Source organism: Mastigoproctus giganteus, chromosome 10 (assembly GCF_048544385.1).
Source record: "Mastigoproctus giganteus isolate SK-2022 chromosome 10, ASM4854438v1, whole genome shotgun sequence".
In the NCBI taxonomy this organism is placed as follows: domain Eukaryota; kingdom Metazoa; phylum Arthropoda; class Arachnida; order Uropygi; family Thelyphonidae; genus Mastigoproctus; species Mastigoproctus giganteus.
In genome coordinates, this window is record NC_143584.1 from 183,045,575 (window position 1) to 183,069,714 (window position 24,140).

General features: G+C 36.3%; 1 protein-coding gene across 1 annotated transcript in view; it reads right to left on the reverse strand.

The window, feature by feature from the left end:
- LOC150079607 (kinetochore protein Spc25-like) overlaps positions 1-22,088 on the reverse strand; it is a 41,549-nt gene extending 19,461 nt beyond the window's left edge. Inside the window, exons 1-3 of the mRNA XM_090383135.1 lie at positions 22,030-22,088; positions 9,949-10,132; positions 6,345-6,491 (exon numbers count right to left, since the gene is read on the reverse strand). Of these exons, the coding sequence (XP_090239261.1) occupies positions 6,345-6,491; positions 9,949-10,132; positions 22,030-22,044 (346 nt within the window). The 5' untranslated portion in view covers positions 22,045-22,088. The remainder of the gene's footprint in view (positions 1-6,344; positions 6,492-9,948; positions 10,133-22,029) is intronic.
- Positions 22,089-24,140: the final 2,052 nt, after the last annotated feature.

The window sequence follows — 24,140 nt, forward strand, 5'->3', positions numbered from 1 at the left end:
GAGCAAGACGAAGAATCCCATCAGCATTGAGCATGTTCAAACCATTAAAGGCTTTATACACCTCAATCAGATCATCTCACAGGTGCCTAGCCTCCAGACACTGTAATTTGCAAAATTTAAGCCTTTCTTCATAAGAGCAACTCTTTGTATTGTTCACCAATCTTGTTGCCCTTCTCTGTACTCGTTCCAACAGTTCTACATCCTTCTTAAAATGAGGCCTGAAGACCTGTATACAGTACTCAAGGTGTGGCCTGACCACTGCCTTATACAAGGGGATAATCACCTCCTTATCCCTGCTAGAAAAATTCCTGTATATCATTGACAAGACACCATGAGCTACTCTTGCAGCCTGTCTGCACTGCTCAGAAAACTTCATATCTGCCTGCACAATTACCCCCAGGTCCTTTTCGTTCTCTATCACTGTCAGTGTAGTACCATAGAGTTGATACGTCACTCTGGGATTACTGCTTCCCATATGTAGTACTTTACGTTTGTCAATGTTAAACTTCATTTGCTACCTCTCAACCCATCTGCTCAACTTTTCTAGATCCTGTTGCAGCAGTGTACTGTCATTAGTGTCATTAACAACCCTGCCAACCTTCGTATCGTCTGCAAACTTGGACATTAAGCTTGATATACAATCATCAATATCATTTATAAACACAGAAAACAATAATGGACCCAACACTGAACCCTGAGGGACTCCACTAATAACATTAGTCCACTGATTACCACTCTCTGTCTTCTCCCCTCAACCATCCCTTTATCCATAGCAGCAATTTGCCTCTAATGCCACACTGCTCCAATTTGTGCAGCAGTATTCCATGTGCAACAGTATCCAAGGCCTTTCTAAGATCCAAATATATGATATCAAAGTTATTCTTTGCATCCAGTTCCTTTGTGTTCCATCATAGTATCCAATCAAATTAGTCAGACAAGACTTCTCCTTAACAAACCCATGCTGTGTCCGAGGTATAACTGAAGTCTTGTCTAGATGATCCTGCAATGCTTCTTTAACCAGTGCCTCCATTAATTTCCCTGGAACAGAAGTTAAACCAACAGGTCTGTAATTACCTGTGTCCCCCCTTTGTGGATTGGGGTCACATTTACACATCTCCAGTCCATGGGTACCTCCCCTGAGTCCAAGGAAGCCCTCATAATTATGGCTAAAGGTTTGCTTACTTCCTTTGCTGCCTCCTTTAATATAACTGGATAGATTCCATTCACCCCAGGTGCTTTCTTATGTTTATCTTCAACAATTTCTCCTCCAATTTAGCCTCAGTTATTACAAGATTATCTAGCTTACTGCCAAAGTTGAATACGCCTCTGGCATTCCCCTCCCTGAATAACTCCTCATGTGTGAATGTAGATGGAAAATATTCATTTAGTTTGTTAGCTACCTGAGCAGGATCATCAACAGTTGAACCATTGATATCAAGTGGACCAATCTGATTCATCCCCTTCCTTCTAGAGTTTACATAACTAAAGAACTCTTTGCTGTTTTTCTTTGCATCTTTTGCCAAAGATTTCTCGTAATCTGCCTTCGCCTGCTTAACCTCCTTTGTAACTTGGTTACAGACCAGCTTATATCTATCATAGGCTTCTGTGTCACATGTTAATTTATATGCATCCCATGCATTTTTCTTCTCTGTCACATATCTAATTAGTTCATCTGACATCCATTTAGGCCTAAATCTAGAACAATATTTCTTTGTTGGTATGAAAAGACTAGTAGCTTCCAAGATTAATTCTTTGAATGCTTCCCATTTTGAATTTGCTGTTGGTAACATCATCAGTTGGTCCCACCGTATAGAATTTAAATACTGTCTCAGACCGCCATAGTCACCTTTACGAAAGCAAAAACCCTTCCCTTTACCGTTGATGGTAGTAATCTCTTTGCGTAAATCCTACTTCAGCACACTGTGATCACTGCCACCTAGTGGTTCCTTTATCTGCAGATTTTTAATGCATGAAGAATCACTACTGATATCAAGATCAAGAGTATTACTCACTCTAGTTGCTGCTGTAGAAAACAATCATCCAATAAATTCACAAAAGCCTTGCTAGTGTGTGAGTGACCATCCCACAAATTCCAGTCAATCTCTGGGAAATTAAAATCCCCCATTATAAGACACTCTGATTTACTGGCCCACTCTATTTCTCTGCACAATTGCTCATTATACTCATCAGATTCATTTGGCCTATAACACACACCTACTCTCATTTTTCCTTTCCCAGTGCTTATGTCACACCAAACAGACTCAACGTTGCATTGTTCACCAACATCAATTGGATGCACTTCCTTAGATTTTATGTGTTTCTTAACTAACAGCATAACCCCTCCTCTCTTTCTGTCCTGTCTATCCTTTCTGTACACATTGTACTCCCAGATTCCAGTTCTGCACTGCTTATGTCTGTGTGACACCATGTCTCTGATATCCCAACATATCTGCCTTTGATGTCTTGACTAGCACTTCAAGCTCATCGAATTTATTAACTATACTCCTAGCATTGGTGTACATGCAAGTATACATGCACCTGTTTCTACTCTTAGTTACCCTAACACAGCCCATGTATTTACTTGTTCCACTATGACTCCCAGCAGTCAAGGATATCCCCATTGCCTTGCTTTTCACGCTGCTGCTCAATTGCATTTCAGTAGAAGTAGTGCAAGAATCACTTTTACCTCTGCCAGCGGCTACTGTTAATCTATTAGTCCGTGTATCCCTCCAAGCTAGCAGTTTTCTGACTCATCTAAATCTGCCTCGATAGCATCAGGAAATATTCTTGTACCCTTTCTATTTGTGTATCCTATCCCTGTAGTAGCAGTCTCTCCTGTTAACAAGCACAGACCAGGCTGAGAAAAATTCTACTGCTTGAGCCTTGCACAATCTTTCCAGGGCCGAATTGATCGAAAAGGCTCTCATCATATACTCCCTCCTATTGTGTCTAGGCAGAATTGCAGACACTTTCAAATAAAACCCTAACTCACGGCTGTTTTTCAGCATTGACGTATTTGTTAAGTAATTCTGCTGGTCTCCTACTCTTAATATCATTAGTGTCAATGTGTACAACAATATCACCCTTTGTGCCCTTAAAAGATGATATCTGCTCTACAACGTCATCAACCTTTGCCCCTGGCAGACATACCCTGGTCCTGTTCCATCTATCCTTTTTGCACAATATGTTCCCCGTTTCCCTGACAACAGAGTCACCTACAAGAACCAGTTCCTTTGGGACCAACGCATTCTGCCTTGGGGTTTGATGTGTTGTTTGAGGTTCAAGGGCAAGCTCTGGCACTGATGTGGGCAGCTGAGAGCTTGATGGGTCTCTCAATTTAAATCCTTCGAGGGCATCCACCCTGTCCTTCAAACTCTCATATAAGCCCATAACAATGCTGAGATGGCACCTGATTTCCTTGCACTCCTTACATCGCACACATACAAAGACATTCTCCCTGGCAATATCATGTCCCGTTCCTGATTGCTCCACAAACACCAAACAAGCAGTGCATTTCAATAGACTGTGATTCAGAGGACAACTGCCCCCCCTCAGTTCTGCCCTGAGCCACAGCACTTCCATTAGTTTGAGCCTTTTGCTTTGCTGCTCTGGTCTGAGTTATGATTTCTATTCAAGTACAATAAAATTCCAATACAAAATATAACCCTAAACTTATATCCCAATGCAGTTATAACACTATATATATATATGTATTTCGGTATCAAATGTTATCTCCAAGTTACGTTATATGACTTTCTTATCCCCTGTTAACTTATATGTATCAATTTATGATGTTAAGTTTGTAAAAACTAGGTTGCTATATTTATTTAGTTAAAGTACAATTCAAGTGACAATGAAATTCAATAAGATTAATAAATTTTACTGATTAATTGATACTACTATACTCGCTATCTAGTTTTCTGTTAAACCTTACGCTATCCAGTTCAGTGCACACGTATCGTATAACAATGGCGGCAAGTTACGAATGGTTAATCTACGGACAAGAGGTACTATTTACTTTCCAAATTGCACTATCTAAATTCAAAAAAAACCACGGTGCTTGACTAGGTCTATAAGCTATTTAGAGAAAAAAATTTTTAATCTAACAATTAAGTCAATAAAGTGGCTAAGTATAATTAAAAACTTTAAGTTCGGGGGAGCTGCAAAACTTGTTCAACACATGGATTTGATACCCTTACCGATACTAAGTAATAACCTACAAAATCTCTATCTAAATTCAAATTAAACTAAAGTATTGTTGCTAGGAATATAAAGCAACTCTAAAAAATAAATTAATATGCCAATTTAAGTCAATAAAAAAGCAAAACTTCTCTATTTGCTGGAGCCAATAAAAACTTTGCCTGTTCACATGTACTCTCGCACCCACTCTGTTATCAAAAACCACGGTTATCTTCTACTTCAAAGAAAATAATAGAGTCAGTGGTTAAAGAAGTAATGCAGATCATTTATTCATAAAAAGGGGATAAAAGGGCATAATGAGTAATTACTTGTTAGCCTGACTTCTGTGCCAGGAAACATAATGGAGTCAGTGGTTAAAGAAGTAATGCAGGATCATTTTAACAGGAATGTAGTTATATGGCAATCACCAGAGGTACAGAGGGTACTGTCAAAATTTGCAGATCAGGTCAAGATTGAGGGAGCCGTTAATGATCAGTACAAAGGTGTGCTTCTTCGGGATTACTTAAAAAGGCTCTGAGGTCAGAAAAGTGGCAGCTATGTTTTAATGCAGCAAAATGCAGTCTTATACTTGAGGAATAGGAACCCTAAAATAACTTGAACACATAGTGGGACTGATTAAAAACAGTGGCAGAAGAAGGGATTTGCAAATTACAATACCGATGGACATGAAGTTCTCCAAGTAGTACTGTAGACAGGTATCAGAGAAAGCCAATGGTGACCTACTGATGATTTGTCAGATATTAGTTTGTAGAGATAGGGAGGTCATAACTCCACTGTATAACACAATTGTAAGACTGCACTTGATACTCTGTTCAAGTGTGGAAACTGCATCTAAAAAAAAAGATATCAAACTTCTTGAAACAGTCCAAAGACAAGCAACCTGCTTGGTGAGATCCATGAAAATGGGTATTTGTACTTTGAATATGTGGGAAACCAGACACCTTAGAGGAAACCTGATAAGGTCTATAATGTTCTGAGAGGTTTGATTTTGGGTTTTATTGGCACATCAGCAACTGCCTCTGAGAGATAATGGTAAAGTGAATGAAGGCAAAATTTTCACAGTTATAAATGATTTCAGAACTAGAGTTTATAAATTCAAATTACAGAGAAAGAAATTTAGACTAGATTGTAGGAAGTTACTTTTAGACAGTAAGTTGTTAATTACTGGAATAAACTCATGGAGCTGACTCCACGAGTAGTTAAGGTTGACAGCTTGGAGAAATTCAAAGGTCAGCTGTATAGTTACCTATGTGAGGAGAGGAAATACATAAGGCGTTTATTTTATTTTTACATATTTTGGCTAGTGTAGCAAAAGCGTGTAGCTTCCTTGCACTATTATGGCTAACGCTAACAGTGAATAAGCAAATACTGACAGGAGAGGTTTTGAAAACAAGGTGCAATTCTGTGATTAAGATGCAGCTGACTTTCACCATTTGAATCAGAAATGAAGATTAACCTGCAGCGGAAACAGCAGTGTTTCCTGCTCATAAAGAAGTATGACCAGCACATGTAGGAAATCAATTTTTTCCATGTGGTGCCAAGGTATTGAGTTCTGGTGCTACATTACTGCAGTAAAAATTTCATTGAGATACTAAAAATACTATATGGGAAAGATTTCATTGGGAGGTGAAATCTGTCTTATTTTTTATCACATCTGCAGTCAACTAAAAAAAAAAAAAATCTCAGAAAAGAAAGCATTTACATGATAATGACTACAGTAATTAGGTGGTTTTAAGAATAGGCTGAATGTAAAAATGTTTGCATGTAAAATGTCTAAACATGTTTTTACAATCATTTTACATAATCTTTTGCAATGCAAAGTAAAACTTACACCTAATATAAGTTTTTTTAGAACATTACATAAGCAATAAGCCAAGTGTGAATTGGAAAGGATTTGCAATAAACACTACATTATTTTTAAACAGTTTATGGGGGGGGGGGGGGAATAAGCCGGAAACTGACCTCAACACAGCTTTATTTTTTAACATAATTACCAAAAATATTTATACACTTGTCTTATTGCTTTATCAAATTCTGGTAACCTGCTGCATAAAATGACATTGGTTGCCATCATAACACACCATCATTTTATCTATTTAATGTAATAAATAATTTTTGAACATATCCAAATTAATTATCATTACTCTGTTTTTCTTCCATAATTAACTCTGCCATATTCTTCTGTTTCTTATCTTGCTCTTCCTTCTGTATCAAGATTTTTTCTAAATCATTTTCAATGCACTTTAGATTTTCTTTGTTTTCTTGTAATAATTCTCGTTTCTTCTTTGCCTCTAAAAAAATATATATACATAAAAATATATAAAATAAAATATAAAAATAAAAAGATTGCACATACCATGTATTACTAAGGAGTTTAATTTTTATATTACAGCAGGCCCTCATTATAACGCAGTTCGCTTTACGCTGATTCGCTATAACGCTATTCTTATATTACAACCCGTATCTGACTATAATGCTGTCACAAATCACTATAACGCTCTTTTGCAGATTGCATTTTTGGCATATTTAACGAAATCGTTTCATATGATGGAGTTGACAGCTTGAAAATGAATAGCAAAACAGCATTTAAAACGTTTTCCCTGCCGACTTGAGAAATTTTCTCACGCTCAGTGAAATTTTCTCGCACACTAATTTAATTGCAGTACAGTGACTTGTTACGTAGTTCCGAGATCAACATTTTAAAAAATGATCAAGTATATTGCTTGTAATATTGCGTTATATGCATTTATCCGAAGTCTAGTCATCACTCAGTACAGTATTCTAATACTCTACATCATAATACATCATGCATAATGGACAGTTTACTCGAACATTGTATCATAATTAATGCAACCAACTCAGTTACATTTTCGAAGAGTTAATAATGGCGGATAAGAATGTATTATTTATTTGTTATTTGGTTTTTTTTAGGAGTATTAGCAACTAAAGCCACATTGCTCCGGGGGAATGGGCGGTGGTCATTCCCTGACCTTTCCGCATCCTCCATATTTGGTGGGCACGGGCTCGAACCCCGGTCTAATCAAGAAGCGTGTGCTACGCACTGCTGCTCCTGCCCACCTGGCTACGGAGGCGCCGGATAAGAATGAAAAAGCAACAACGTCTCGGCGTAGTACAAAGACTATAAATGTAAGAAAAAGACTGAATTTGAAAATTAAATTAGACGTTTGGAAGCGAATCGATTCCGGTCAACGACAAGTGGATGTGTGCCATAATTTAGGACTGGCAAGTTTAACTGTAAGAACAATTATAAAAAATAAAGAATTATTTTTATCAGCGGGAAAGACAGCTGTTCCCCTGCAAGCAACTAGGGCTAGGCCAGCTATTAGGATTGAAATGGAGAGACTTTCTAACTAATTTTATTGAAGATAATATTCAATGCAGAATTCAGTTAAGTTAAATATTATAAAAAAAAAAAAAAAAAAGAGAGAGAGATTAGCCTACATGATGATCTGAAGAAAACTCACCTAAAAAAATAAAACAAAAATGTGGAACCATTTAAAACTAGTAGGGGCTGGTTGAATAAATTTAAAATCCAGGAAGAAGCTGCAAGCGCAGATCAAGGAGCCGAAACTTTCAAAAAAAAAAAGAACTTGTTAAAATTATTGAAGAGGGGTATTATGTGTTGTACTTCTCAACAACTTTTTAACATAGATGAAGCAGGACTTTTTTTGGAAATGAATGCCTAAAAGAAGTTTCATATTGAAAGAAGAAAAAAACATGCCGGGTTTCAAAGCGGCGAAGAATCGTTTGACTTTATTGTTGGGTGGTAACGCTGTGGGGGATTTAAAATTAAACCCCTTTTAGTTTACCAGGAAGAGGGCCAAAGTACAACCCAAAATCGACATATTTTTCATGATTAAATTCATCAATTAAATTAAATCAATTAAAATAAGTTTGAATCAATTAAATTCATGATTTTAATTAGAATTTTAAATTTAATTTTGATACATAAGTAGTTACCACATAATTACAGATGACCTCCGCTTAACGCTGATAATTCGTTCCGGAAAAACGGAGCGCTAAGTGAGCGCCGCATTCCCATAAGATAACATATGTATTTGTAAGTTGCGGCCGGTGCCATAGGATATTTCCTAATCAATAATAAATGGTAGTGAAAATATGCACAAATGTCGGTCTTAAAGTCTTTCCATTTCAATCCTAATAGTCAGCCTAGCCCTAGTTGCTTGCAGTGGAACAGCCATCTTTCCTGCTGCTAAAATTAATTCTTTATTTTTTTATAATTGTTCTTACAGTTAAACAACTTGCAAGTCCTAAATTATGGCACATATCCGCTTGTCATTGACCGGAATCGATTCGCTTCAAAACGTCTAATTTAATTTTCGAATTCAGTCTTTTTCTTACATTTATAGTCTTCGTACTGCGTCCAGACATTGTTGCTTTTTCATTCTTATCGGCTATTATTAACTCTTCGAAAATGTAACTGCGTTGGTTGCATTAATTATGATACAATGTTCGAGTAAACTGTCTGTTACGCACGATGTCTAATACTGTACTGAGTGATGATTAGTCTTTGGATAAGTGCATATAATGCAAATATTACAAGCAATATACTTGATAATTTTTTAAAATGTTGATCTCGGAACTACGTAACAAGTCACTGTACTGCATTAAATTAGCGTGCAAGAAAATTTCACTGAGCGTGGGAAAATTTCTCAAGTCGGCGTGGGAAACGTTTTAATGCTGTTTTGCTATTCATTTTCAAGCTATCGACTCCATCAAATGAAACGATTTCATTAAATATGCCAAAAATGCAATCTGTAAAAGAGCGTTATAGTCAGATACGTGTTGTAATATAAGAACAGCGTTATAGCGAATACAGCAGGCCCGCGTTATAACAGGGGCCTGCTGTATATACGTATGTAATGCAGAATATTTTATGATGTACAAATATTTGAATATTAAATATTTTGACCGAAATTTGTGCATCTTTTCACTGCCATTTATTATTGATTAGGAAATATCCTATGACACTAACTGCAACTCACAAATACATATGTTATCTTATGAGAATGCAGCACTCGCTTAGCATGAATTCACTTAGCGCTCTGTTTTTCCGGAACAAATTATCATTAAGCGGGGGTCACCTGTATACACTTCATGTGAAATATTTCTAACTACCCCGAGTTCTACAGAAAACTTTTTTGAGTGGAATGATCGCATGAATCACTAAGGGAAGCATCCCTTCTCCACAAAAAGAGGCCTTCCTTTCACTTTATCCATACCACTTCCTTTTGTAAAGCACGATTTTATACTCATCTTAAGTGTTAAATTCTCCAAGAAACTGTTTTGAATTTTAATGAATAATATTCCAAAAACTTAATTTCATCTATCAAACAAGTGGGTCTGATGGTATTTCTACTATCAGTAGCCTAATAAATTTAAGTAGTAGTAGTGATAGAATAATATATCAAATGGTCAATTACAGACATCAATTGCCTGAGGAATGTTCAAATTCTGGATTCTGACAGAAAGGTCAAGTTTTTTAAAAATATGCCAGATACCAATTCTGGTACAATTGTACAATTTTGGAATAAATTTCAAATATGATGAACTTTATCTCAGACCCTTTTGTACACTATTCAAAAAATTGGTGATATTCCAAAATCTTCCCAAGGCAAATAACCAATCCAAATTACTTAAGTTCATTAAGAAATTTCTACAAAATGTTTCCATAAAATTTAAATTTCTGCCAATATAAAAACTTACCATTCCAACACATTTTGATATTTTTCAGGGAGTCAGTGGCATTTTGTAACTCTATAAGGCACTGATGTTCTTTTGCATGAATGTTCTCTAAAATACTATTAAGATGTTCATGGTACTCTTGTAATCCTACAGAAAAACTGGAAATATCTTCAAATTTAGCCATGGTGCCATCAGAGTCGAATTCCTGCAAAAAGGAATGCATTCATTTAGATTTACAAAACACAAAATAACATTATTAGTGTTTATTTCTAAAGGAAATACAAATGTAAAGAATGCAAGCATCATTAAAAAATACAGCTTTTTGGTATCTATGGTTTTATTTTCACTGCAGTTTCCTTAGTTAAACGTACAAAAAATTAATCATATAAATATAATTTATATAAAAATATGTATTTATATCTCTACAAAATCATATCTTAAAAAGAAAATATAATCTATTATACTTAAAGAAAACACTATATTTCAGGATCCAGGCCAGTCCTTTGAATTACCATGCCATACATAATTTCTCTGCATATGAAATTCTAATTCTTTCTCTCATCACACAAAAACAATTTAGCCTCTTGCTACAGGATATTTTTTACAGCTAACTCATATCCATTTTAGGTAACAAGTAAGTAGATAGATAAATAACATCTATTGTATGTATGCACGTATCTGTTTTGTGGTTCATGCATTCAGCATTAGTCATGACAGAAATGCAAATGTTTTGGGGAATTTTCACAGAACTAATGCCTCTTTGAAGAAATGGTCACTGTTGTTCCCCTATTCCAGGGGTGGCCAATTTAATTTGTGATGCGATCTACTTTTTTCCTTCAAAATGTGCCGTGATTTACCATCTCAAAAATTTCATTGCACAAGGTTAAAAAAGTTAATCAACACATATTGAAAAATGTTGTTTATAAATTTTTAAATTCAATACAATTCAGAATTCTTATTTTAAATTCATACGTATTTAAAATTTTAATTTATGCAAAGTTTGTGTCTTCATGTCATCTGCCAAGCTTTCAAAATCAGGGATATACTGTGATAAGACCAACAGTAAAGAATCTTCTGTATGCAAGTCCGTAAGAGCACAGCGATTCTTCGTCTTTGTTTGTTTCAAACACGAAAAGGCCGATTCACACAGATATGTGGAACCAAAATATTTAAAAGTTTAAAATTTTAAAAATTTAAAAGTTCACTGCATTTTTTTACATTTGGGTACCTTTCTCGGCAAACATATTTCCAAAAGTCTTCTTCTGCTGATCTGGCTTTTAGGAAGATATCGTTTCGCAATGTAATAATTTCATTTTCAAGTAATATTTTCTCCACGTCAAAAATCGCAGCGATTTTTTCTGCAATTTGTTTTGTATCTAAGTGGACATTAAATGGATAAGAAATATATTGAACAATGTCTTCAATTGTTTTAAAATCACTGATTCTGGTTTCAAAATCGTCCACAACATTCTCAATTTCAGAAACATATTTCTCACTATTAAATTCAAAAACAGGATAATTTTGCAAATGATCGAATTGTTTTTATTTGAGATCCTTAGCCATTGCCAAAAATTGATATTTATATGCAGAAATACTACTAATCATGTCACTACATTTTTATTTTTTTCTTGTAATTCCAAATTCAGATCACTTAATTTACTGTTAAAATCTGCCAAAAAAGCCAGGTCACACAACCACTCCATATCTTGTAGCTGCTGATAATTATCTCCCCTTTGATCAACAAATTTTTTAAGTTCATTCAGCAAATTTCGAAATCTCTGTAGAAACTTACTCCGACTCAGTCACCTCACCTGTGTGTAATATCACATCTGGTTCTTTTTCGAGTTGCATTTTGAAAAGTCTCCTTTGAAGAGATTGTCCTCTGATGGAATTCACGATTTCGAAAGCGATGTCCATAACACTTTTAGTATTTAATCTTTTGCTGGCTAACATTTGTTGGTGGATGACACAGTGGTAACTCAAAAAATCTGGGAATTCATCATCCTTTTGGCACAATGCGATGAATCTGTTAAGATGCCCCATCATTGCTTTGGCTCCATCTGTTGTTACTGATACGAACTTAAATAGTGGTAATTTAATTTAATTTTTTCAATAAAATATTTGAATGAGTTAAAGATATCAAGACCTCTAGTTCTTTCTTTTAACAAAACCATACCCAGCAGTTCTTTTCTAGTGGCAAAATCATCAAAAAACATACCAACAAAAACAAGCAATTGAGCTGTATCACTGACGTCTGTAGATTCATCCAGTTGTAAAGAAAAGGACACACAATTTGCAATATCAGCACGCAATTGTTCGCTCACATTTTTACTCATTTTTTCGATGCATCGCATCACAGTATTTCGAGATAATTGCAAACACTGAAGGGCACTTTTAATTTCATTTTAGTTCTTAAAATTTTCAAAAAGAGAATCTGTTATTTCTAAAAATGCGTCTTTGATGAACTGACCATCAGAAAATGATTTGCATTTTTTTGCAAGAAGATGACTCACTTTAAATGATGCTGCAGTTACTGCTTTAGATTGTAAATTAGGTGTCATGAAGAAATTTTGTTGCGCGAATAATCTAGATTTAAGTTCTTCTAATTAATTTTTTTAAGTTCTAATTTATTGGTATTTACCATGGAGTGTGTTGAAGTACTTTTCTAAATTTCCTATTTTGGGTATAGCCACGGAAGCATTGAAAATCAAACAACAACATTTTTCTTTCGCCATTACAAAAAAGTATTGTAGTTCCCACTCTTGATGGAAATGATACATTTTTCTCTTTTTCGTAGTATTCATTTTAAATCAAAAGGTATTAAATTAACATAAGTACTGTCCAGTTATTAAATCAGAAAAAGCAATGCTTACCGATTAAAACACTAAGTTTTGCTAACCGAAAAAATATTCTGTCTGAACAGCTAATGTAGGATAATTGATAAAGAGGATTCCCGAAAAAGGAAGTTGTTTCCAAAATAACCGGACAAACACACCACCGTTTATTGCTCTGTTTGGTTATATTCTTATAAGAATCAGTTTTGAATGCCTTTGTGATATTTCTCTAAAGCTATTTCTGGAGGTCACGACCATAAACCATAAAAACAATTTGCACTTTTCTGTTAGTGCAATCTAATTATAAATGGGTAGTAAAATCAAACTTACTGCATTTGCAATAATACAGCTGGAATTCTGTGGTATTTTACGTTATTATGGTGAAATGTGTTTCTCCTTCAATGAAATCTTCAATCATGCAAAAAAAAAAAAAAATCTGCTCTTCATTCCTATTTTTGAAGCTTCGTTAAAAATAATTAAAAAAATTAAACAAATAACGCACAGGTAGCGAAACCCTCTGTACAATATAAAATTTTGGTAGTATACCTGACCACATAAATCAAGGGATGACCAAAATTAAAGCTGCAATCAACTCATTGACCACCCCTGCTCCATTTTACTTTTGTGTTTTTTTTCCTAAGGGCATCTATATTTGTCCAATGGGTTAGTGCAGTGAGGATTTCCTAGTTCATTTCCAGCAGCAATTGCACCATACTAAATGAAAGAGATATGCTTCCCTCGATCAGTGTAGGTTCCTACTTACTTATTTATTCTAAACTAAGTGCATTTTCATTTGTCTTTGTTATTTTTAATATGTAGGTAGCAGTAAGTACCTCTTCATCAGTACTTGCTGCAGTTTGCAACGACTCCTTTAACATGGTATAAGTGTTGGGGGCACCACATCTGCGGCTGTGCCACCAAAGCCTCACTCAGGTTTCTAGACTCCATTAGAATTAGTAGGGCATATGTGCAAGAATGCGAGCTTATACAGCATCAGCCAAAAAAAAAAAAAAAAAAAAAAATCCATTCGCTCCAAATGTTTGTCTAGTTCTGCCTTGAACTTATTTAAGTTGCTGACCTTCACTACAACAGATTTGTTCCAACTATCAACCATTCGCTGGCTAAAGGTGAATTTCCGCACACCTATTCTACAATTGTCTTTCCCAAATTTGAATTTATGCCAGATCAAGTGAATAATCTGAGCAAGAGGAAGAATCCCATTAGCATTGAGCTTGCTCAATCCATTCGAGGCCTTATACACCTCAATTAGATCACCTTGCAGATGCCCAGTCTCCAGAGGCTGTAATTTGCAGAACTTAAGCCTTTCTTGGTAACAACAACCCTTTGTTCCAATCACCAATCTCGTTGCCTTTCTCTGTACTCGTTCCAGCAGCTCTACATCTTTCCTAAAACGAGGCCTCCAGACCTGTATACAGTACTCAAGGTGTGGCCTAACCAGTGCCTTATACAAAGGGACAATCACCCCCCTTATCCCTGCTAGCAAAATTCCTGTATATCATTGACAAGACACCATGAGCTACTCTTGCAGTCTTTTTTGCACTGCTCAGAAAACTTCATATCTGACTGCACAATTACCCCCCCAGGTCCTTTTCATTCTCCACTACCCTGAGTATAGTATCCCCCAGTTGATACATTATCATTATGTTACGTTACATTACCATTCAAAAGGGGTTAGTTAGGTTGGCTAAGGTAAAGAAAGCCAACACGAGAATGATGAGAAACGTTGGATAACTTACGCGGAAAATGTTTCCCAATACCGGACTCTAGTGCTGCTCGCTCGGTAAACAGACAGTAGGTGTTATCGGTTTCGAGCCGAAATCGAGAAGGATATATTGATTGACAGGTAAGCGTGGCAAACGATGAAATGATTGGTGGTGGGTGCGACAGACAACAAGCTACTGTGTAGTCATTGGTTGGCATTATAATGTGTATTTATAATATAATATTTTTGTGATGAACAGTAAACAGGTAATAGTAGCGATGAATCTTTTAAAGATTCATCGCTACATTAAAATGATACCTTATCATTATGTATCATTTTAATGTTCTTCATTAATTTTTCCCCTCATTATTAAAAGCAGATTTTTGGAGTTCATGAGTGTTTTTACTATACTGTTGATTTAGGTTTGGTTACGAAAAAAGGAAAAGGTTTCTTTATTTTTGGTTATATTTCGTAACTTGACCTTAAAAATAAAAGAACAGTAATAAAAAAATTAATATTTTGTTAATAAACAATTTATGCGCTAGTCAACCCATGATTCTAAAGAAAAAAGGTTAGGTTACCCCCTCCATTTTGGGAGGGATTCAAGTGGAAGTAACCTGATCTTTTTTCACTATTAGGGCATATTACTGAACAAGAAAATAAAAATAGTAATAAAAAATTAATTTTTTTATGAATGCACTTCTAAATATGACTGTGATTCTAAAGAAAAAAGGTTAGGTTACCCCCTCCACTTCGGGAAGGGTCAAGCTCCCATGGGATTCAAGTGGAGGTAACCTGACCTTTTTTCACCATTACGGAAAGCGTTCATTAGGGCAAGTTCCCATTAGTGTTTCTGAGTGCTATTAAAGTGATACTAAACCGATGTTATCATGTGTCGTGTTCACGCACCAATCAGCACATCGTTTGCCACACCTACCTGTTAATCAATATATCATTCTCGACTTTGCTCTAAACCGATAACACCTACCGTCTGTTTACCAAGCGGGCGAGCAGCGCTAGAGTGCCGTATCGGGAAACTAATTTTCCGCGTAAGTTATCTGACTTTTCTCATCATTCTCGTGTTGTCTTTCTTTACCTTCGCTGTTAGGTTAATTAATGACCCATCTCTAACAATGTTTCTCCATTCTCTATGTCATAGTGGTTCTGTTTTGGTTGCATGCCTTTTTCTATAGATACTTCCATAAGACTGTTCTTTTGAATTAGCTTCTATAAAACCCTATCTCTCTCTCTCTCTCTCTCTCTTCTAAACCAGTCTAAATACAGGCCACAATTAATCAGCATCCTTTTACTATCCAACTTCAAACTCACAGAACCAACTTTTCTTCTTCCTCAATTATTCCTTAACTTTCTGCTTTCTGGAGCAACCTCCCTTCATATGTATTTCCCAAAAATTACAATCTGCATAAATTTGAGTTTAATGTCAACAAGTATCTTCTTTCATCTTCTCAACCTTCAATCCATGCATGCTACTAAGTACTGTAGGTTTCAATACCTCCTGTGCTTGGGGTTTACATATTAAAAAAAAAAAAAAAAAAAATCAGAACCAAATTAACCCAGACCTGTTGCATTCCTATAAGGAATACAGGGCTTGTTTGAGTCTGTCTGACTCCTGGCTTGATTTTATTATAAAAATTAATTTCTGGCTTTTTTGTCGAAAAATTCCAAATTAATTTCTTATGCTGTATGCATTTTTTTACTATACCCTACTTCCAACAAACTTCTGGTTTCTCATCCAGCAAACACCCCTTGGCAAAAGGAAATTTTCAGAAAAAAATGCATGATAGGTACAATGAGCCAAATTACAGAATGCCACTAGTGCAAAGATGCCCTTATTCATCCTTACAACCACCTTTTGAAGAACAGATAGGTTAAGGATGAATGAATTACAGTGTTGGACAAGAAATGTCATCACTCTAGTTAATTGCAACAAAATAGTTGCTCATATAGCATCTATTATATGCAAAATAAACAATTCACCTTTCATAGTTTGTAGTGAGTCAAAATGAAAAAAGACAGCATTGCTTCATCACCTGCAGAAAACTGGTTAGAAAAGGTATATGGAGGGTTTATGATTTCACTTCCAGATTAAAAAAAAAGAAAAAAAAGTGGCATCTCTGAGATCTCATCACAGCTGATGAAGAATTATGAACAGAATTAAGAATTATGAAAATAAGTGCATCCTGTAGTTTTGAGAACTGTAATCCACATGTTATTTAAAAAACTTCCATCCTCCCATGAAGTACTTCTACTAACCCTTTTAGGATGTGGCAAAGGTGCCTTATTTGTCACTTTTTCTGTTGTAATAGGGTTACATTACAAGTTTGGTATCCTCAATATTAATTGAGTCATTTGATAAAAACCTAGCATCTTCTCTTCCAACAAAATTAGAACTAAATAATACTTTCTTAGCTGCAGTAGAATAAATGAAAACCAAGCCCTACACAATTTACAATAAAAAAAAAAAAAAAAATTTAATCAACTTAGTACATGTTGTAATTCATTTAATATCTTGAAATATGGATGTGATTGGGTATATAGGGAATTACAGCACATTTGGCCTCCAACAAGGACAAATAGAGAATAAGAATAAAAGTATAAAGAATTTGATGACCTAAGTGAGCTTCATGTTAAAACAATAACAAATAAACATTAATAAAAATTAATAAAGATTAGCAGAGGTATCATAATAAATATATAACATATTGGTACTGTTGGTAGTAGGTTTAAGAAAGAATAAAGGTTATAGAAGAATAAGATTTATCCATTAGGATTGCTCCTTATTCTTTCTTCTATCCTATATTTCTAGTAGTTCTGGAAACTCATGCATGACTCCTATACCCAACTGACATTGTCAAATTTCATACATTATATGCGGTGTATACATATACAGTATATTACACACATTGGATTTCATCCTTCAGTATATATTTTAAGTATTGTTTTGAACATTTTTTTTTCACATTAAGTATTTCCTCAATACACCTTAATTACCCAAAAAGATTAAGCCCCAATGCTGATATTATATGACTATGTGGATATCATCTTTCTCACATTATTTTACTCATTAGCATTAGTAGAGGCATATGATACAAGAAAGCAAGCTTGTGCAGCATCAGCCAAAAAAAAAAAAACACTCCCATTTCACCGCTCCATTCGTTCGAAATACCTGTCCAGCTGAGCCTTAAATTTATTTAGGCTATCAACTTCCACAACAAGGGATAGAAGTGTGTTCCACCAACCAACTACCCGCTGGCTAAAGGCAAATTTCCGCACATCTATCCTACATCTATCTGTCCTCAATTTGAATTTATGCCCTCTCAGGTGATTATTCTGAGCAAGAGGAAGAAGCCCATCAGCATTGAGCATGCTCAAACCATTCAAGACTTTATACACCTCTATCAGATCACCTCGCTGGTGACTAGTCTCCAGACACTGTAATTTGCAAAAATTAAGCCTTTCTTCGTAAGAGTACCCCTTTGTTCCATTCACTAATCTTGTTGCCTTTCTCTGTACTCATTCCAACAGTTCTACATTATTCTTGAAATGAGGCCTCAAGACCTGTATACAGTACTCCAGGTGTGGCCTGACCATTGCCTTCTACAAGGGAATAATCACCTCCTTGTCCCTGCTAGAAAAATTCCTGTATATCATTGACAAGACACCATGAGCTACTCTTGTAGCCCGTCTGCACTGCTCAGAGAACTTCATATCTACCTGCACAATTACCCCCAGGTCCTTTTCATTCTCTACCACTGTCAGTGTAGTACCACAGAGTTGATACGTTGCTCTGGGATTACTGTTTCCCCTATGTAGTACTTTACATTAGTTAATGTTAAACTTCATTTGCTACCTCTCAGCCCATCTGCTCAACCTTTCCAGATCCTGTTGCAGCAGCATAGCGTCAGTAGTGTCCTTAACAACCCTGCCAACCTTCGTATTGTCTGCAAACTTGGACATTAAGTTTGATATACCATTATCAATATCATTTATAAATACAGAAAACAACAATGGACCCAACACTGAACCCTGAGGGACTCCACTAATAACATTAGTCCATGATGAGCAGTATCCATTGATTACCACTCTCTGCCTTCTCCCCCTCAACCATCCCTTTATCCATAGCAGCAATTTGCCTCCAATGCCAAACTGCTCCAATTTGTGCAGCAGTCTTCCATGTGCAACAGTATCAAAAGCCTTTCTAAGATCCAAATATATAATATCAAAGTTATTCCCTACATCCAATTCTTTTGTGACTGCATCATAGTATCCAATCAAATTGGTCAGGCAAGACTTTCACTTAACAAAACCTTGCTGTGTCCAAGCTATAACTGAAGTCTTGTCTAGATGATCCTGCAGTGCTTCTTTAACCAGTGCCTCCATTAATTTTCCTGGAACAGAAGTTAAACTCACAGGTCTATAATTACTTGTGTCACCCTTTGATCCTCCTTTGTGAATTGGGGTCACATTTGCACATCTCCAGTCTATGGGTACCTCCCATGAGTCCAAAGAAGCTCTCATAATTATGGCTAAGTGTTTGCTTACTTCCTTTGCTGCCTCCTTTAATATAACTGGATAGACCCCATCCACCCCGGATGCCTTTGTTATGTTTATCCTCAACAATTTCTCCTCCACTTTCTTCTCAGTTATTACAAAATCATCTAGCTCACTGCCAGAGTTTACTTCACCTCTGGCATTCCCCTTCCTGAATAACTCCTCATGTGTGAATGTAGACGCAAAATACTCGTTTAGTTTGTTAGCCACCTGAGCAGAATCCATAACTGTTCAACCATCAATATCCAATGGACCAATCTGATTCATCCCTTTCCTTCTAGTTTACATAGGTCAAGAACTCTTTTCTGTTTTTCTTTGCATCCTTTGCCAAGGATTTCTAATAATCTGCCTTTGCCTGCCTAATCTCCTTTGTGACTTGGTTACAGACCAGCTTATATCTATCATAGGCTTCCATGTCACTCATTAATTTATATGTATCCCATGCATTTTTCTTCTCTGTCATATGTCTCATTAGTTCATCTAACATCCATTTAAGCCTAAACCTTGAACAATATTTTTTAGTTGGCATGTAAAGCTTAGTAGCTTCCAAGATATGTTCTTTGAATGCTTCCCATTTTGAATTTGCTGTTGGTAACATCATCAGTTGGTCCCACTGTATAGAATTTAAATACTGTCTCAGACCATCGCAGTCGCCTTTACGAAAGCAAAAACCCTCCCCTTTACCCCTGATGGTAGTTACCTCTTTGAGTAAATCCCACTTCAGCACACTGTGATCACTGCGACCTAGTGGTTCCTTTATCTGCAGATTCTTAATGCATGAAGAATCACTGCTGATAATCAGATCAAGAGTATTACTCCCTCTAGTTGCCTCCCGAACATGCTGATGTAGAAAACAATCATCCAATAAATCCCCAAAAGCCTTGCTAGTGTGTGAGTGACCAACCCACAAATTCCAGTCAATATCTGGGAAATTAAAATCCCCCATTATAAGACTCTCTGATTTACTGGCCCACTCTACTTCCCTGTACAGTTTCTTATTATACTCATTAGAGTCATTAGGCCATAAGTGACATAAGCATTGGAAGGTCAATTTTGATCTTCCAATACTTATGTCACACCAAACTGACTCGACACTGCACTGTCCAGTGATGTCGACTGGCTTCACTTCCTTGGATTTTATGTGTTTCTTAACTAATAGCATAACCCCTCCTCCCTTCCTATCCTGTCTATTTTTTCTGTACACATTGTACTCCCCAAATTCCAGTTCTGCTTTCCTTATATCTGTGACACTATGTCTTCTCTGATATCCCAACAATATCTGCCTTTGATGTTTTGAGCAATACCTCAAATTCATCAAATTTATTTACCAAACTCCTAGCATTGGTGTACACGCAAGTATACATGCACCTGTTCCTATTCTTAGCTACCCTAACACAACCCATGTGTTTACTTGTACCGCAATGACTCCCAGCAGTCTCTGAAATCCCCTACATCTTGTTTTCCAGGCTGCTGCTCATTACAATAGAAGCAGTGCAAGAATCACTTTCACCTCTGCCAGTGGCTACTGTTAATCTATCAGTTCTTGTATCCCCTCCCCCAAGCTAGCAGTTTTCCGACCCACCTAACACTGCCTTGATAGCATCAGCAAATATTCTTACACACTTTCTATTTAAGTGTATCCCATCCCTGTAGAAGCAGTCTCTCCTGTTAAGAAGTACAGACCAGGCTGAAAAAAATTCTACCCCTACTCATACTGATTGGATAACTTATTTTTATATAACTGAAAAATATCATATAACTTATATATAATAATTATATAGCTGAAAAAATATATCCTTTACATAAAAGTGTTCTTGTTTTGACTTATTTCTGAAAGGAATTGAACTGTTCTTTTAAATGGCAGAAATCAAAAATGAAAAAAATTGAATAAGAGTTGTGCTACATCCATTTAATTGTACACACTATTGAGTTCCATCCTCCACTACTAAATGCTATTTCGGGGTACCACTTTTTGTGTCACCTGCCTCTTTGAAGCCATTGTGGTTTTTCAAATAAAATTTTGACAGCAAAAAAGTTTGTTTGTAACATCAATTTTTCAATATACTCCATAAAAATCACTTCCAGGGCAACATTAACGCCAAGGCCAAACAGCAATGGTCGGGGGTCTCACCCAAAGAGAGGCCTTATTTTCGGTGTAAATATTTTCTAAAGTAGTGATAAAAATTTCTAATAATAATAATAAACCAAGAAAATATGTAATATAAAAGCATTCTTAAACTTAACTTGTTAAGTGTTTAAATTTTATTCTTTTATTATTGTAGAATAAATAAATTAAAAGTTTCTGTTAAAATTGTTTTTATTATTACTTTATTTTTCAAGTCAAAAAACAAAACATTTTTGAACTCAGTTTGAATTTTTATCAAGGGATTATTATTCACAATATAAATATAAAAACCTATGTAGTATTTGTATTTATATGTATGTGTGTACAGTAAAATATATATATATTAAGAGAGGGCCCCTCTCATTCTTAATCCGGCCTGATCACTTCTAGAGACTGAAAATCCCTCTATATCTGCTACCACAGGCCACAACCTGCCTGTATAGGAGGTACATCACAGCACAATTTTGTGTACTGTAGTTGTAAGAGAAAGCATTTTATAAACGATAATTTGATCATCAATTGAACCTCATTTGTATCTGTCTGACGAAAAACACAATCAATTTTACATTTAGTCTGTAATCACAATCTGCACAATAAGTAAAAATTTACTTCACAAAACGAAGTTATATTCTTATAAACATAATTAACTACCACAAATTCAACGTATAAGACCAGAAATTACAAAGCAAACCGCCAAAGCATAAAAAGGGCCACATCATGTTTTATATTTGTGTTAAAAGGTTTCGACACAAGGGATATACTATTATTTTTTTATAAGCTTTAAAATAGGCATGCTGATCAGAATGGAAGAACATACTTATCTTCCTGAGGAAGAATTCAAGTATAACTGTTTCATCTCCCATGATATGTTTCGATGTCAAAAAGACCGCGCAGATGTATCCTTGCGCCTGTTTGCAAAATACGTTTTGGCGCGCCTTTCCTACCTACCCACGCATTTTCAAACTAACCTACCAACTCAACGCATTCAAAACTCTGATAAATTGAATACATACAGTGGCGTAGCTACCATGTAGGCAGGCAAGGTAATTGCTTCCGGAGCCCGGGCCCTTTAGGGGCTTGTCGTCTTTGGCTGTCTCCTGTTTTTGCAATTTTCATTAATTAAGTAGGGGCCTGAACATGTTCTTTGCCTCCGGGCCTGAAAAAGGGTAGCTACGCTACTGAATACATATAATTATTATCTTTCATTTTTCTGGCTCATTGGCTCAGTTTTGTGGCTTTGCTAATGGAAAGTTGTCTAATAATCAAGTGAGGTCAAGGTATTCTGAGTCATTGTAGATCGAAAATCTTTTTTTTATTTATTTATTAATTTTAATTTAGTAAAAGTACGTTCTACAGAGGCAAAGGAAGAATTAAACTAATTCGTGATATTCTTGGTGTAAAAAAAAACATGTAACTGTTGAAGTAACTCGCTTCCTTTCTACTTCTTCTCCTCATCTTTTTTTTTTTTTTTTTTTTTTATTGTCGATTTTGAAAGCCTGTAGCAGTTGATATCTACAAAGGGTACTAGGAAAGTTTTGCAATACAGCTATGTTTATTTCATTTTTTCAAAGTAATTTCCTCTACATTCAATACACCTCTCCATCCTCCGAAACCAATCTTTAAACCAGCTCTGCCAAGTTTCACTAGGGAGTAAAGCACACTCGTTGTCCCAAGCCCGTAGAAGGTCCTCATCACTGGAAAACCGCCTCCCTTTTAGCTTCATTTTCACATGCGGGAACAGTGCAAAGTCGCAGGGAGCAAGGTCTGGATTGTAGGGAGGGTGCTCGAGAAGTTTCAGTCCTGTCGTGGTCAAATATTCGGTGCAGGCTTTGGCGCGGCGAGCTATAGCATTATCGTGATGGAGGTACCAGGTGTCCATTCTTGACTTTGGCCGCAGGTTCTTCATAGATCCAATGACTTTAGGCAGGCATTGTTCAGTATACCACTTAGCTGTGACTGTCTTCTGCGTGTCCAAAACGACACGTTCCACAATTCCACTCGATTTGAAAAATACAGCTATCATTTTCTTCTTTACAGATCGGGATTTTCTGACAATTACGGGTGTGTCGTCATCATCAAAGACCCAAACTTTGTTTTGAGCCTTGGTCGGCAGATCGTAATAGTACAGCCAAGTCTCGTCACCTGTCACGATGTTGTTCACATACCGAGATTGTCCCTTATCAAACTTTTTTAACATCTCCCGGCACCAAGTCACACGTCGTGTCATCTGCTCTTCAGTCAGTTGATGCGGCACCCAGAGAGAACAAAGTTTCTTCACGTGCAAATGATCTTGCAGAATCGAACGAATTGCTGGTGCATTTAGGCCCAAAGTATCCTCTATCTGTTGGTAGGTCACTCGCCTGTTTTCGTCAAGCATTTTCCTCACAGCAGTAACGTTTTCCGCCGTAACTGACGTTCGTGGCCTTCCCGGCCTCTCAGAATCCTCCAGAGTGAAATTTCCCCTTTAGAATTCTCTATACCACCTGAATATCGTTGTACGATGTGGACAATGATCATCTAGTGCAAGAGTCATTTCTTCTAAGCACTGGTCTATGGTTAAACCACGCACGAAATTATACCGCAAAACTGTCCTTATCTCATTTCGTGACCACGATGCCATCGCAAGCACTTTACACTCTCACTACTAATGAATAACTGAGCCCATCGACTTGGCGCGGCGGCTACTATGCACGTATGAACATGTCTCAACATGCAGCAACAAGCAGCTTCCTGTGATTCATTGTTGCGTCATATGGGGACCTCCCCTGAATCTTAGGATGCTCTCATAATTATGGCTAAGGGTTTGTTTACTTCCTTCGCTGCCTCCTTCAATATAACTGGATAGATTCCATGTGCCCCAGGCGCCTTTTTTATGTTTAACTTCAACAATTTCCTCTCCAGTTTGCTCTCCGTGGTTACAAAATCATTTAGCTCCCTGTTAGAGTTTAGTAAACTTCTG